Raw genomic sequence first — 15,269 nt, 5'->3', positions numbered from 1 at the left:
TCAAGATAGAAAAAATTACCTTTTGTTTGAGTGCCTGATCCAATCAGCTTTCCGTTGTCATCCAACAATATTGCTTTTCCATGCATGAATTCCACTTTGAATCCATTATTGAGTAGCTATGCCATACTCAACAGATTATTTTTTAGTCCTTCTACCATATAAGCATTATCACATACAAGCTCTTTGGTTAGTGAGATTCTTCCTCTTCCTTTTATGCAACAAGGTTCATTATTACCAAACCTCACACTACCACCATCATAGTCTTGAAAATGTTCAAACTTAGTTTTATAACCAGTCATATGATAAGAGCAACCACTATCTATAATCCATGTATCATTTTTTTCTCAGATGAGAAATAAGTGCCATTTCATCATCATTGTCAAATTCATATTTTACAGTAATGTAAACAATTTCATCTTCTTCATCATTAGAATCATTAGAATCCTTAGCCATGAAACATGTTTTCTTACCTTTGTCCTTGAATGATTCAAAGTCTTTCTTTCCATTGCACTTGTGACCTTTCTTATCATCCTTGTTTTTCTGATTTGGGCACCTAGCGGCAATATGTCCAATTTCCTCACATGAAAAATAGATTAGAGAAACCTTACCTTTGTATTTTCCTTTGCCTCTTGAGTATTTCCTTGCTAGTAGAGCTTCAACCACCTCAAGATCACTGTCAGAACTCTGTTTTGATTCTTCTTCACTTTCTAACTGAGAATCCTTTATCTTCTTGCCTTTCTCCTTGAGTGAAAGCTTGGCTTCAAATGCTAATTCAATGTTCTTGGTAGCTAGAACATAGTTATCATAGTTATCTAGCTCAAATTTAGTCAATCTTCCAACTATGGCCTCTAAATTTATCTTATGATTTGCTTCACATCTTCTTTCTTCAATTGCAAAAACTCTAATTGCATAAATGGAAAGCAATGGTCTAAGAACTTTACTTATAATTGTTTCCTGCTTGATATCTCCTCTAGAAGCTTTGATTGCACTAACACTTGCTTTGACTCTTTCAACATATTTTATTATGTTTTCATCCTCTCTCATTCTCATCTGATCAAATTGTCCTCTTAAACTTTCTTCTTTGGCTCTTCTCACATTATCATCTCCTCAACAGATTTCTTTTAGCTTGTTCCACATTTCAAAGGTAGTTTTGTAGTCCTTGACATCATCAAATTCTTCATAGGTTAGGGAAGATCCAATGTCTATCATCATGATGTTGTAAGTCTTCTTCTTAGCAATGTCATTAGTAGATAATGTACCAAAAGGACTTACATATGCTTCATCCCGATATTTCAATCACGTGTCTCCAGTAGAAGCTAGATGGAGTCTCGTGAGACCTTGCCATGCTGAAAAGTTATCACTGTTAAGCCTTGGAATTTCCCTCTTGTAAGACATCCTAATCTTTATCTTAGATTCTTGAAATCCTTCCTACAAGCAACAAAAGCTCTGATACCAATTGTTGGAATTATAGATGGAGTAACTAAGAGGGGGGGTGAATCAATTACCACAAAAATAAATCCACAGATCCCTCAGATGTCATAAAAGTTAATTACTATTGTCACTCGGTAGGCATACAAAAATTGTTGTAAGTAGATAGATTAACTTGTTACTGATCTTTAAGCATTCACAATTATTAACATGCATGCAAAAGAAAATAACATGAACACAAGAGACACCAGATTTAATTTGGAAACCCAATATGGGAAAAACCACCAAGTAACTAGCTACCAATTTTCACTCTTCTGAAGTGAGCCATGTTAGGAGCCAACCCTATTAAAGGTTACAAGACACACTATTAGGTGTGACCTAGTTAAATTATTTAATCACCCTATTAGGAGTGTCCTTGCTAGAGGTCTTTAGAACAATTCAGTTGAATTATCCACCTTATTAGAGGATTTACAAAATGGCTATTAGACCAACTTTGTTAAGAGATTTAAGAATTAGTGCCACAATGGTGAGAAAGTAACAATAAGTGACCTAAATGAGATGCAACTTAACTTTGCTGATATAGATTTCTTCTCTGCTTCAATAGATCTTGACTGATCAAATACAACTCTGCTACTCCTCAAGGATATTTGATCCTTCTTCAAAATTTTCTCTTACTTATTCTTCACAATCAACTCATTTACATACTTTCCCATTCATAAATCCATTCATACATTTGAAAACAAAACTTGACCTTTTATTTATACATTACAGATTGTCAAGTCAACTCACTAAAAACACAAACCTATGTCACCTTTTATAAAGAAACATGATATCAGAATGTGATAGTTCAACATTAATGACAAAAAAAATGATATTTGTGTTTAAAATATGAAGATGATGTAAACTGATGAAATGTGTAGAATTGGATGAATTTTATGGCTATAGCTTTTATAATTTTTTTGAGTAAGAATTTATTCATTTTATTTTATTTTGAAGTCCTTTTTTTAACTGTAAAAAATATAGGGTGTAGTTCCCGTCAAACAAGTATGTGCAAATCATATTTTCTTGTTCTGATTTGAAAATATCTTATAGATGACATGTATAGCTAGTGAACAAAAAAATAAATAATTATTTTTCATATATATTCTCTTTGTTATAAGTACTCAAGTTCGACCTTATCAGAATCCAACATTTTTTTCCTCCCGTCAAAACTTCCCTATGAAATCTATACCTTCTTGTCAAAAAATTACATATTCATGAAGAAGATTCTCTCTAGAGATAAATATAATTTTTTAAATTTTTTGATACGATTTACTATTTTTTTTCCTTTTTTGAGGGAGCATCTTTTGGAATGTTGAAATATTGACTTATAATATTTTGAGATTATAACATATTATAACAAATCAAAACACTAAAATTTTTATATAATTAAGATGTTGAATTTGAGATTTATAAAAGGGTATTTTTAATTTTTGAAAAAAATTGAATTTTGATAGAGAAATGAGATTTGACCAAAATAGGTTTTGGTATCACAAATGGTGACACAGATCTGTGCTTTTACCAATTTACAAGTTACATTTACCAATAAACCATACATTAGTCAGCTACAAACATTACATTAAACAAATAAAATTTATTCCCGAAAATAATTAAATCCTTCATTGGGCAACCTAGCTTGGTAAACACTACTCCAAAAATGATTTCTAGTGCTAACCAAGTGAAGCTCGGTAAACACTGCAAACTCTGTAAAATCCTTTGGAGATTGAGTGAATGTAGTAAGAACTGATTTCCCTTCGCTGACCTTGTGAGCTCGGTAGGACCTAACTTCTACCACATAAGCCTTCAGTGCCTGATTGAGCTCGGTAGAGACTAACTTCATAGTGTAACATCTAGAAATGCTCAGTAGACTCTGTAATTCTCTTTGCTAATATTCTGAGCTCGACAGACTCTTTATTTTGCCTTGCTAACCAACTGAGCTTGATAGACTTTGACTGATAACTGATATGACATTTTTGTAACATCAAAGACAACACACAATTAAATAATTGTATCCAACACGATATTCATTGTCTTCTTGACATACTTCCATGGAATGACTACTTGACAAACATGTCTAGTTTGTTTGTCAAGTCCTATATTGTAGATTTGGGAGACACTATTGATGATATTTATCTTATCTTTGCTGAACATGATCCTTCTTTAGTTTTTATGAGGGAGCATGCTGACCCTCATCTTCATTCTCTACTTAACCATTCTTTCATGGTTGACATGATTATAGATCCTTTGATACAACAATTGTAGGAGGTCAGTTTAATTTTAGAGGAGATATTTGAGTCTTTGATACATTTTCTACATTCATCCTCCTTTTTTAGCAGAGTGGCATAGTACACATGATTTGGAGGAGGCACCTTTTAGTATTGACATGGGGACACTCGAGTAGGTTTCAAACATTTTATACATTTTGAGGTTTCTTCCTAAAAATAGGAGAGGCTTCATTGATACACCTTTGGTTTTGCTTCTTCCTAAGGGGAGGAAGATTGTTCTACACTCATGGAGTAGTTTCTACATTGAGCCTTGCACATCTACCCCAAGTTTACATTTTACTTGTAGGTGGGGTTACTTGGTCTATCTATTCTTCTTCTCTCTTATGGGGGGGATCGTTTCCTCACATGAGGTATTCTCTCTCATTCTATTTTATTGTAGTTATCTCTCTTTTTGGAGGGGAGTTTTCCCATGTGGTTTTCCCTCTTTTTCCACTTTATGAGAGATTGCATTGCATCTTTTTTTGTACTTACATCTTGTACATGGACACCTAACATGGTCTAGTAGCCGAGACCCATCTTGTATTATTATCTATCTTTTGTGAGCTTAAGCACATTTCCCTAAGTTGCACATAAGGGTGGTTGTTGGCATAAAGAAGTATTTACTATTTACACATTACTTGTGTTTAGTTAGTATAATGCGTATTCATATTAGTATTCATGTAGAAACCTAGGAGTTTGCGTATTCATATGAGTTGTCATGTTGACAACACATTAGTTTTCACTCAAAGTAAGCACATGTTGTCTACTACATCTCTTTATGAGATACACCTTTGTATTCATATCTTCTCATTGTTGTGCATATATTCATGCACAATGGAGGATAATCCACTATTGGTTGACATGTTCTTAGTTGTTATGCTTATCTCTTGTATGACTCCTAGACATATCAATTGCCTTTATATACAAGGCACTTCTATGATGTATTCATCCAATTATTTGATTGATCCATTCTAATTTGATCATAGCTTATCTCTCTTGTGCTATCTCTTGTGCTAAAATATGAAAACTTGAATTTGTTCATTTTCATAGTATACTAGTCTAATTATCTATGAGGAATCCTCAAACTAACCTTAGTTAACAAGGATTTATTGAGATCAAACACTTTTCTTTATCCTAGTCCAGCCATAGCCTTTAGTTTTCACATTTATCCCAATTAACAAGGCTTGGTATTTTATTCTCTTTCATCCCTACCTATATATATTTATGTTGACTTATTTCTAGTTTCTCCACTATCCCCCTAAACTATTAAAATTGTTTAGAAGTAAACTAGGATTTCTTGGAGAGAGGCATTGAGGAGTTCCAGTTTTATTTCATTGCTTGGTATTTATCCTTTCCATCCCATAATTTCTTAGAATCCACTACAAAATTGAGTTCAATAATTTCAAAGAAACTTTCTTGATATTTATTGAAAGACCAACATAGGTAGCACTAACACTAGCCAAATTGCATTGAAAAATCCTAGTAATTTTTCTCTTATAATCTTTAGCTATATGAAAAGTCAAATATTAATTTTACCATAATTTATTTTTTGTCTACAGACAATCTCACTCTAAAAAGATATTTTTCCATTCCCTTGCCTTAATTGCTAAGGGGATCACAAAGAAAAATGTATCATCTACAAATTGATGTAACACCTCAAACGCTAGTGAGTTATCTTCTCTAAATCACTTTATGTTTCTAGTAGTTATAAGTTTTAAAATATTTCTACTAATAACCTCTACCACCTTTAAAAAGAGATAAGGTTAAAGGCCCCCCCTAGTGAATTTCCATCTCTAATTTGAAGAAACTCTAAGGTATTTGATTGATAAATATTGAGAAATATATGGTACCTTCCTCCTCCTTGTATTACTCTTATCAAATTTGGATAAACTATATCTTTAGTAAGGATATTAAAGAGGAAGTTCCAGCTCACCTTATCACATGATTTAGAAATGTCTATTTTAATTATCATTATAGACACTTTATACATATCCATGTGGTGTAAAATCACACGAGTGACAATAGAGGGATCCAAAATTTGGTTTCTAGGGGCACATCCCTTCTAGGATTGACAAATAAATTTATAATAAATTGGATTGAAACTATTATCCACCACCTTAGTGAGAATTTTATAGATAGTGTTGCATAGATTTATGAACCTAAAGTCCTGAAGAGTTTCAAATTTAAAGTTTTAGGTACAAGAGAAAAAAAATAAAATAAATTATATATATACAACCCAATGTATTTTCTCAAATCTAACAAAGTCACATGCTTAAATAACCACATAATACTTGATCACCTCTAAAAATTGTTAGAAGAGATATGGGAGATGTTATCTAGTCTAGGTGCCTTATAAGAGTTTATAGTGAAAATTACCTCCTTGATTTCTTATTCTATCATCTTTTCCATTAACTCCATATTTTTATTCTCCTCAATAATAATGGAATTTGTTGGATTTGATAGTATTTCCCCTTTGATTATGCATAAAAGCCTATATAAAATAGTTTTTTCCCTATTTCCCTCATTTATCTTCTTCTATAATTCTCTCATTGTTTTTGTTGTAAAGTTAATCAATATTATTTATTTTGTTGTTTCAAGGTTAATTTGTAGAAGAAATAAGTATTTCTATCTCCCTTAGTCAACCAAAGAATTCTTGACCTTTCTTTACTAAAAAATTCCCTCTTTTTTATTAATCATGAATCATTTCATCTGTCATTCCTCATCCTCTAGCTGGGAAATAATATATAATCATCAAATTAGCCTTGATTTATTGAAGAAATTGAACCTTATCATCAATTTCCCATTTATTTTTAAAGATATCACCGAAAGAATCTTTATTTTGTTCCCTCATTTTCATCTAATATTAAAAGATTTGTATGTTAATACTATAAATATAGATCCATAACACATTTAACACCAATATTTTGGTATGAAAAAATATTAGTATAAAAGTTATAGTAGGGTTAAAATAAAAAATAAATTATACGCTACTAAAATTACAACTTATGATAAAGTAGAAAAAAATTCCATTCAAGGAAAACTACCAAGGGCTCACTACTGAAAGGGAATCTCACTTCCTTATAAGATGAGTTTGCACATATAGCTTGTATGGTGAGCTCCACCTCACAAACTATCTAGTATATAGATAGTGGGGCATCATTTCATATGATAGGAGTTAGAAAGTACTTCTCCATTTATAAGGAAGAGAACACCAAAACTTGTCCAAACTCAACCTAGTTGGGAAAGGGACTATTTAGTTTCAAAGGAAGAATGGAAGGATAATTCCACTTTATGATGTGTTTCATGTGTCAAGCTTAGGTATGAATTTTATTTCTGTATCTATTCTTTAGGATAGGGGGTATAATGTACTCTTTAGAGGGACACATGTGTTGATTAAAGATAAGGATTGAAAATCACCCATAACTATTGGAGTTAGGAGTGGTCGCCTTCATAGGTTGTAGTTTGATACTCCTAAGGAACTCATGAGTAGCAGTAATCCTAGAGATCTTGGAGAGCTATAACATAGGAGGATGGGCCATATTCATCATGGAGCACTCAAATTGCTTCATGAGATGGTGACAAGTATTCCAAAAATGAGCATAGAGCATGATGATGCATGTAAGGAATGCATGTTGGGGAAGTTTGTGAAAATATCTTTTCCAAGGAGTTACACCAAACCTAAAGGTGTTATTGATCTAGTACATTAAGATGTATGTGGACTAATGTCAAAAAAATATCGCAAAGGATATTAGTACTATGTTACTTTTATCGATGATTTCTCCAAGAAAATCTAGATATACTTCTTGAAGACAAGGGATGAGGTTTTTAGTCATTCCAAGAGTTTAAGGCTCTTGTGGAGAACTTGACAAGAAGGAAGATAAAGGTTCTTTGGTTAGAAAATGGAGGTGAGTACAAAGGAAATAACTTCCAGGAGTTCTATACCAGAAAAGGAACCAAGAGAGAGTGGATTGTTCCTTACAATCCATACTAGAATGGAGTTGCAGAGAGGAAGAACCATTCTATATCAGAGGTGGAATGAACTATGTTGCATGACTAGAACATGCACTACTATTTATGGGTAGAGGCATGAGGAAATGCCTAGGTCCCCCCCCCAACAACTCAAATATCACCCTAAAATGAAGTGGGGATTGACCCTTTTCCATATATGGGCACTACCTCCTCAGAAAGTGAAAGCAATTTTCATCAATAACTTCCCCCTATATTACATCTTAATGATTTTATGATTCCACCTAGTGGCCTAGTACAATAATCTACATTCAAAATAGGGTTCCACACAAGGTACTAGGGAAGATGACACCAGAGGAAGCTTTCATAGGAAAGAAGCTAGATGTTGGTCACTTTAGAATATTTGGGAGTTTGGAATATTGTCATATTCTAGGAGATGCACATACCTGCAAGTTAGATCAGACTGCAGAGAGGGTGTACTTTTTTGGTTATACTGAAACCTCAAAGACATATAGGATTTTTATCCCTAGGACCAAAAGAATTATTTTCAAACATAAAGTTAAATTCATAGACAATAGGACATTTAGAAGGTCCAAAGATTTACTAGCAGATGAGTAGAGTGAGTGGCTAGCAGAAGCTCCAAGGCCTAGTCAAGGGTAGCAAAGCACAAGTACATTTACTAGTACAAGTGTGGGCTCAGGTGGTGAATTTTTACAGAGCATAGAGAAACAAGTGCAATAGGAAATACATCTAGAAGACTTAGAGGTTGATATTTCATCCTCTACAGTTGGCAGCAGGAACTGTGAGGTTCAAGAGACATAAAGGGATACTTAGGAGTTTGTGGGAGCTCCTAGAAGGAGTACTAGAGAGCAAAAAAAACCAGTAAAGTTTAATGACTATGTGGCATTAGTTAGTCAGTTGGTATATATTGAACCTTCTAGCTATCAAGAGGCCGTAGAGCATCAGGTATGACAAGGTGCTATGGTTGAGGAGTATAACTCAATTATGCAGAATTATGTGTGGGAGGAAGTGCCTAGACCAACAGATAGAGCAATAATTGGATCACACTGGATCTATAAGATAAAGCTCAGTGTAGATGGTAGCATCAATAAATACAAGGCAAGGTTCATGGCCAAGGGGTTCTCTTAGAATGAGGGAATAGAGTATGAGGATATATTTGTGATAGTGGTGAAGTATACTTATATATGACCTGTGATCTCATTTGCAACACATATGAGATAGAAGATCCATCAGATGGATGTCAAGATAGCGTTCCTTAATGGTGAGTTAAGGGAGGAGGTATACATAGAGCAACTAGAAGGCTTTGTAGCACACAACAAAGAGAACCATATCTGTAGATTGAAGAAAGCCTTGTATGAACTCAAGCAAGCTCCTAGAGCATGGTATTTGCAAATTGATACATATTTTTAGGAAATGGGCTTTGTGAAGAGTGAAGTGGATGCTAACCTCTACTACTTGATGGTTGGGGATGAAGTTCTCATTCTTGTTCTTTATATGGACAACCTATTTATTATAGGTGCACTAGGGATCATAGAAGATTGCAAGAGGGACTTTGCAGAAGAGTTTGAGATGAAGAATTTAAGACTTATGCACTACTTTCTAGGCATGGAGGTGTAGCATATAGATGGAGAGATTTTCCTTGGTCAAGGAAAATATTACATTGAAATCTTGAAGAGATTTGGGATGGAGGATTGCAAATCCATGTCTACACCCATGACCACAAATTAGAGGAAGGTAGATAAATCTAAGGAGAAGGATGCAGATCCCACACTATACAAATAGTCGATTGGTTTGCTTATGTACTTGGCCAATAGCAAGCTAGATATTTCTTTTGCAAGGAACTCACTTAGTAAGTTCATGGTTGAACCAAAGATAGTGCATTGGATAGCAACCAATCATGTGTTACATTACTTATGTGGTATAGTTGAGTATGGGACTAGATATTCTCGAGGTAAAGGTATCGAATTAGTGGGCTATACTAACATAGATATGGTAGGAAGTATAACAGACAAAAGGAGCACTTTGGGGTGTTGTTTCAGTTTGGGATCAAGAGTTGTATCTTGGTTCAACAGTAAGTAGAAATCTGTGGCTTTGAGTTCAATAGAAGTAGAATATATATAATAGCTAGCATGGCAACATGTGAAGCTATGTGGCTTTGGAAGTTGTTGGTAGACTTGTTTGGTTAGAAGGTTCAGACTATTGTCATACACTACGATAATCAGAGTTACATCAAGTTGTCTGAGAATCTAGTATTTCATGATAGGTCTAAACATATAGACATTAGATATCACTTCATCAGAGATTGTGTACAACAGGGGGTTCTTCAGCTACAGTACATACATGTAGAGGAGTAGGTAGTAGACATTCTGACTAAGGCATTGAGGAAGGCAAAATTCATCTTCTTTAGAGATAAGTTAGGTGTCGTATAGAATAACTTCCTTGCTAAGAGGGAGTGTTAGTTTTGGTAGCTTGGACAACTGTTCATCCATATGTAGTTAATTAGCAAGTAATTATTTTACTAACTAATTTATTAGAGTTAGGACAAATATTTGTTAATTAATTGACCACTTTTGGAAACAACTAGAAACTAATTTGGTTAGGGTTGTTAGGTTGTTTCTAATCTCAATTGTTAATTAAGAATCAATCTTGGTTGTTGGTTTTCCAAAAGGAGTAGTATAAAAGCGGTAAGTAGGAGATAATTTCCACATCAAGTCAAATTGTGATATTGCTATCAGGATTTAACTATGTGATTTTTGAGTCAAACTCATTGACCCATCTTTCATGAGTAGTGATTCAACATGAATCCATCTCTCATGAGAATAAATGGAACACTTAGCACTCATTGGATCTAGGTGATGCTCACAGGGGTGAAGCACTAGGACTTCCTGGGAGGTCACCCATCCTAGTACTACTCCAACCTGAGCGCGCTTAACTACAGAGTTTCCTCCATGGTTAAATCCAAAGCTTGCAACCCCATTTGCAAAACCTTAATCAAGTGTTGTGCCTTATGAACCATTAATTAGAAAGCCCTTTAAGCTCATCAATTGATAAGTAGGAGATAATTTCCATAGCAAGTCAAATTGTGATATTGCTATCAAGATTTAATTGTGTGATTTTTGACTCAAACTTGTTGACCCATGTTTCATGAGTAGTGATTCAACATGAATGCATCTCTCATGAGAATAAATGGAACACTTAGCACTCATTGGATCTAGGTGATGCTCACAAGGGTGAAGCACTGGGACTTCCGGGGAGGTCACCCATCCCAGTACTATTCTAGCCTGAGCACACTTAACTATAGAGTTTCCTCCATGGTTAACCCAAAGCTTGCAACCCCATTTGCAAAACCTTCACCAAGTGTTGTGCCTTATGAACCATTCATTAGAAAGCCCCTTAAGCTCATCAATTGATAAGTAGGAGATAATTTTCACAACAAGTCAAATTGTGATATTGCTATCAGGATTTAACTATGTGATTTTTGAGTCAAACTCATTGACCCATGTTTCATGAGTAGTGATTCAACATGAATCTATCTCTCACAAGAATAAATGGAACACTTAGCACTCATTGGATCTAGGTGATGCTCATAGGGGTGAAGCACTGAGACTTCTCGGGAGGTCACCCATCCCAGTAGTACTCTAGCCTGAGCATGCTTAACTACAGAGTTTCGTCCATGGTTAAACCCAAAGCTTGCAACCCCATTTGAAAAACCTTCACCAAGTGTTGTGCCTTATGAACTATTCAGTATAAAAGGGGGTCAGGGAGTATTTGGAGAACAAGTTTGTAGAAGCATTTGCAATGTTAGGAAATGATTTTGCAGTGATAGAAAACAATCTTGCAGTGTTAGCAAGGGCATAGTGATAGCATTGGGAATAACAATGGAGGAATATCAGTAGGAAAAATTAGGATGTTTTTTAAGTTTTGAGAGGCAAGGAATTTTGTATCTCTTGATTTTCTGAAGTTAATATAATTTACTAGTTTTCCCATAGGGTTTTTCCAGGGATGATTTGTCCAAAAACATTGTGTTCCGTGTTGTGAATTTATTTCCATATTTTATAAGTAAAGTTGCACTTGTGTTATGTTTTGATATTAGCTGGGAAGCAGTTTAATAATCGAATATAATAGGAGATTAATAATAAGTGACTGCAATAAGATTTTTCCCAGAGATACACTATTTAATTTCTTACTTATCTAGACAATCATTCAATACCACTATTAAGGACCTGCTAGGCACAACAACTCATTCTCATTACCACAAAAACTCATTCTCATTGCTGTTTATTCAAACCTCATTCAACTCCATAATAAAAATGAAAAATCCTATTATTTATAATTTATTTATTACTATTTAAATATAAACAAATAAATAATTTTTTTTTTATAACATTCCTTTTCTATTAATATAAATATAAAGTTAACAATATATAAAGTTAACTATGATTTAAAAAATTATAATTATGTATAAAATTTTCAAACAATTAAAGAGTGAAAGCACTATAAATTGGAATGAATGCACTTTCTTTATAGATGCAACCATAAATAGGTGAATTCTCACTAGCTAAAGAAGATCATCTCTCAATTTAAAATATAAATATATAATATACTTTATGTAACCAACTAAAACCTTAATCAGACTTTAATATCTTAAAGTTACACGAACTATAATAGTTAATTGGTTAATATTTTGAATTTTTTTAATCTAACTTCACATTGAAATTATTACAATTAAATTATATTCTCGATGATAAGTTTGCAGAATTAAAATATTTCCACATTGATTCTTCGCGAGCATTGATTCCCTGAAGCTGCCCTCCCATTTTGTTAATGGCAAGCATGAATTTATCAGAAGACCGAGATATGGTTAGTATGATAACATTCTCTCTCTGTTTTTGAAGTTGTTTTAGCTAATTAATCTCTCTATCCAGGGTTTTGTCCAATTCAGCTGAAGCTGCCAGGCCATTTTTTTAATGGTAAGCACGGATATGGTCAGTATGATAGCTTTGACCTACATGCCGAATAACATTCTCTCTCTGTTCTTGAAGTTGTTTTGGCTAATTAATCTCTCTATCCAGGGTTTTGTCCAATTGAGAAGTGTTTGAGCTTAACTGACGCTGCAATTAAGGGTTTGAATGGTGAGCTTTTATGTGTGATGAGAGATAGTCTGTTTTGAGAAGATCCGCGATCATGTTGTTGCAGCCCCATAGAAATTGCTGTCCATAGTAAGCTTTAATGTGTAATCAGAGACGGTCTTGTTTGTAATCACATTGATGAGGCCATTCAGGATTTTGTTGTTGCACACTCTCTGCCAATGTTATTATACCTCCTCTTCTCGTCACTTCTCTTCACCATTTCTAATATCTCAGGCTCCCTGATTTCAACTTTGTCCTGCGTTTTGTTAAAAAAATAATTTGTATTGCGGTATTGGTTATGTAAATTTCATTAATATTTTCCAAACAAGCAGCTTCTTGGCTCTTTGCTCCAGTGAATCTGTATTATTCTGAGGTATAAGTTATGAATTCCCTGTTACATATTAATTTTACATAAACTTTCGAAGTGTTTTGAAAACAAGTCATACAAGATTAACTTTATTGCTTCAATCTAGATCAGTATTTGATTCCCATATTCCAGATCTTCGTAAATAAGATATCAACTGGAAGAATGAATTAATTAATACTTCAATATATTTTAAATTTCACCACATTCCATTTCCAAAGTCACTCTCAAAATCGAATCATAATACTTCAGATGATTCACATTTGGAAAACTGAAGATATTTCATTAAAAATGTCATACATAACAACGATTGAAGTGCTACATTCTCCCAAAACGGAGCTGATTTTATAGCTCCTACATCTATTTAAAAACAAGATCTTTCTTCAATATCGTTTTCTAAAACCCTAATCAGCTCAAAACTAAAATAGTTCTTCCTGGAATGTCAAACACCGTCATTTATCTGGATACAAAGGAAACAAGTCCAGAGTTCTTATTTCAGACGGGTCCACCGAAGAATTCCTACGAGCTGCGCTAGTCACTTCCTCTTCCTGCATATGAACGTATATATTTTTCAGAAAGATGCTGTACTCTCATTCGTAAAACACATTAGTTGAAAGATGACTTCCAAAGGCGGTTTCATACATGTGGAGCGCTCTCTTCAGATGACTTCTTTGAACGGAATAAAGAAGGCCAGTTTCGAGGCCAAAGTATAGAAAGCCATTTGGTGGCTGAAATATCCATTTAAAGATTAGTTTCTAAAACAATGTAAACAAAAAACAACCGTAAGATTAGTTACTCACATGATTCAGGTTTATCTCTCTTCCGCTTGAGCTTGTCTCTCGCAGCGGCATTCTGAAACCAGAAGTAGACATTCTTCCCTTCAACAGGACCATAACGCAGCAGCTCTGCAGTAATCTGGTTTATATTCTCGCTTGACGGGTTTCTCGTTCCACTCGCAAAATGGGATTCCAGTATTCTCTTCTGACCATCTGTCGGCTTCCATCTGCCGCCAGATGTCTCGCTTTCCACAACACTAGAAGACCTGGTTAGTCTTGAATCTGTGAAAGACAAAATAATACAATTATTGAACAAGAACCTCAAAAAAAAAAATTACGAAAAAAAACAACCCAGCTGGCTTACCTGCACCATATCCCTGATCCATTTTATTCTACTGTCCTAAACTTGAAATAACGTAACTGATGTTTGTACCAAAAATGACAGAGTAATGGCAGGTTACTTGAAATCTAATGGTAGGAAGGGAAACCAAAGGCTAGGTAAAGCAAGGGAGCTGGAAAGTTCTCTATGAGGGTTTCAAATTTTTTTGCAGGAGGGGAGAGTCCTTCACCGTGTAATATGAAATCTACTGGTAGGAAGGGAAACCAAAGGGTAGGTATAAATAAGCAGAAAGACAAGGGAGTTGGAGAGATCTTTGGGAGGGAGGGGAGAGTCATACACCGTATGATATGAATAACAAATCTTTGAATGAGTTACGAGGTATATAATTGGTAGTAGGTAGGGTTCTATAAATTAGGCCATTTTATTGACCAATTCTTTTAAAAGTGCAGATTCAGAAGTAAGTGTGTTTGAGAATTTCTTAGGTTGGTATTTCGTTGTCATACAATTATAATAGTTTATTGGATAATTGTGGAATGGAAGAATTTTACACTGTACAATAGATAACAGAAATTTGAATGAGTTTGGAGGTCTATCATTGAGAGTAGGTAGGGCGTGATAAGCTAGACCCATTTATTGGTGACCTCTTTCCAAAGTGCAGATTAAGAGGTAACCATGTTTTAGAATTTCATAGGTTGACTTCTCTTTGTCATACAAACATAAAGTTTATTTGGTAGTGTTAAAGAGAATTAAAGGGTTCTATGTCGTGTAATGAAAATGAATTTTCAATGACTCATGAAGTATGTGGAGTGAGTAGGTAGGGCACAATATACTAGGATGAATTCTTGGTAATCTCTTTCAAAAGTGCAAAGACAAAAGTAGGTTACAAAATTCTTCAATTTACATTTTGTTGTCATACAAATTTGAAGAGTTTATTAAATTTGA

General features: G+C 34.1%; 1 protein-coding gene across 1 annotated transcript; it reads right to left on the bottom strand.

Moving 5' to 3' along the window:
* Positions 1–13,663: 13,663 nt before the first annotated feature.
* On the bottom strand, positions 13,664–14,373 carry LOC149569711 (protein WUSCHEL-like). The gene is made up of 4 exons (XM_089816980.1): positions 14,352–14,373; positions 14,012–14,269; positions 13,854–13,939; positions 13,664–13,759 (listed from the first exon to the last, which is right to left on the bottom strand). Exons 1-4 carry the CDS (start codon positions 14,371–14,373, stop codon positions 13,664–13,666), a joined length of 462 nt encoding a protein of 153 aa, XP_089673106.1.
* Positions 14,374–15,269: the final 896 nt, after the last annotated feature.

This window comes from Cupressus sempervirens, chromosome 3 (genome assembly GCF_028749045.1).
Source record: "Cupressus sempervirens isolate cs-2001-9-10 chromosome 3, ASM2874904v1, whole genome shotgun sequence".
NCBI classification, from domain to species: domain Eukaryota; kingdom Viridiplantae; phylum Streptophyta; class Pinopsida; order Cupressales; family Cupressaceae; genus Cupressus; species Cupressus sempervirens.
This window is presented reverse-complemented; position numbering and strand designations above follow the sequence as displayed.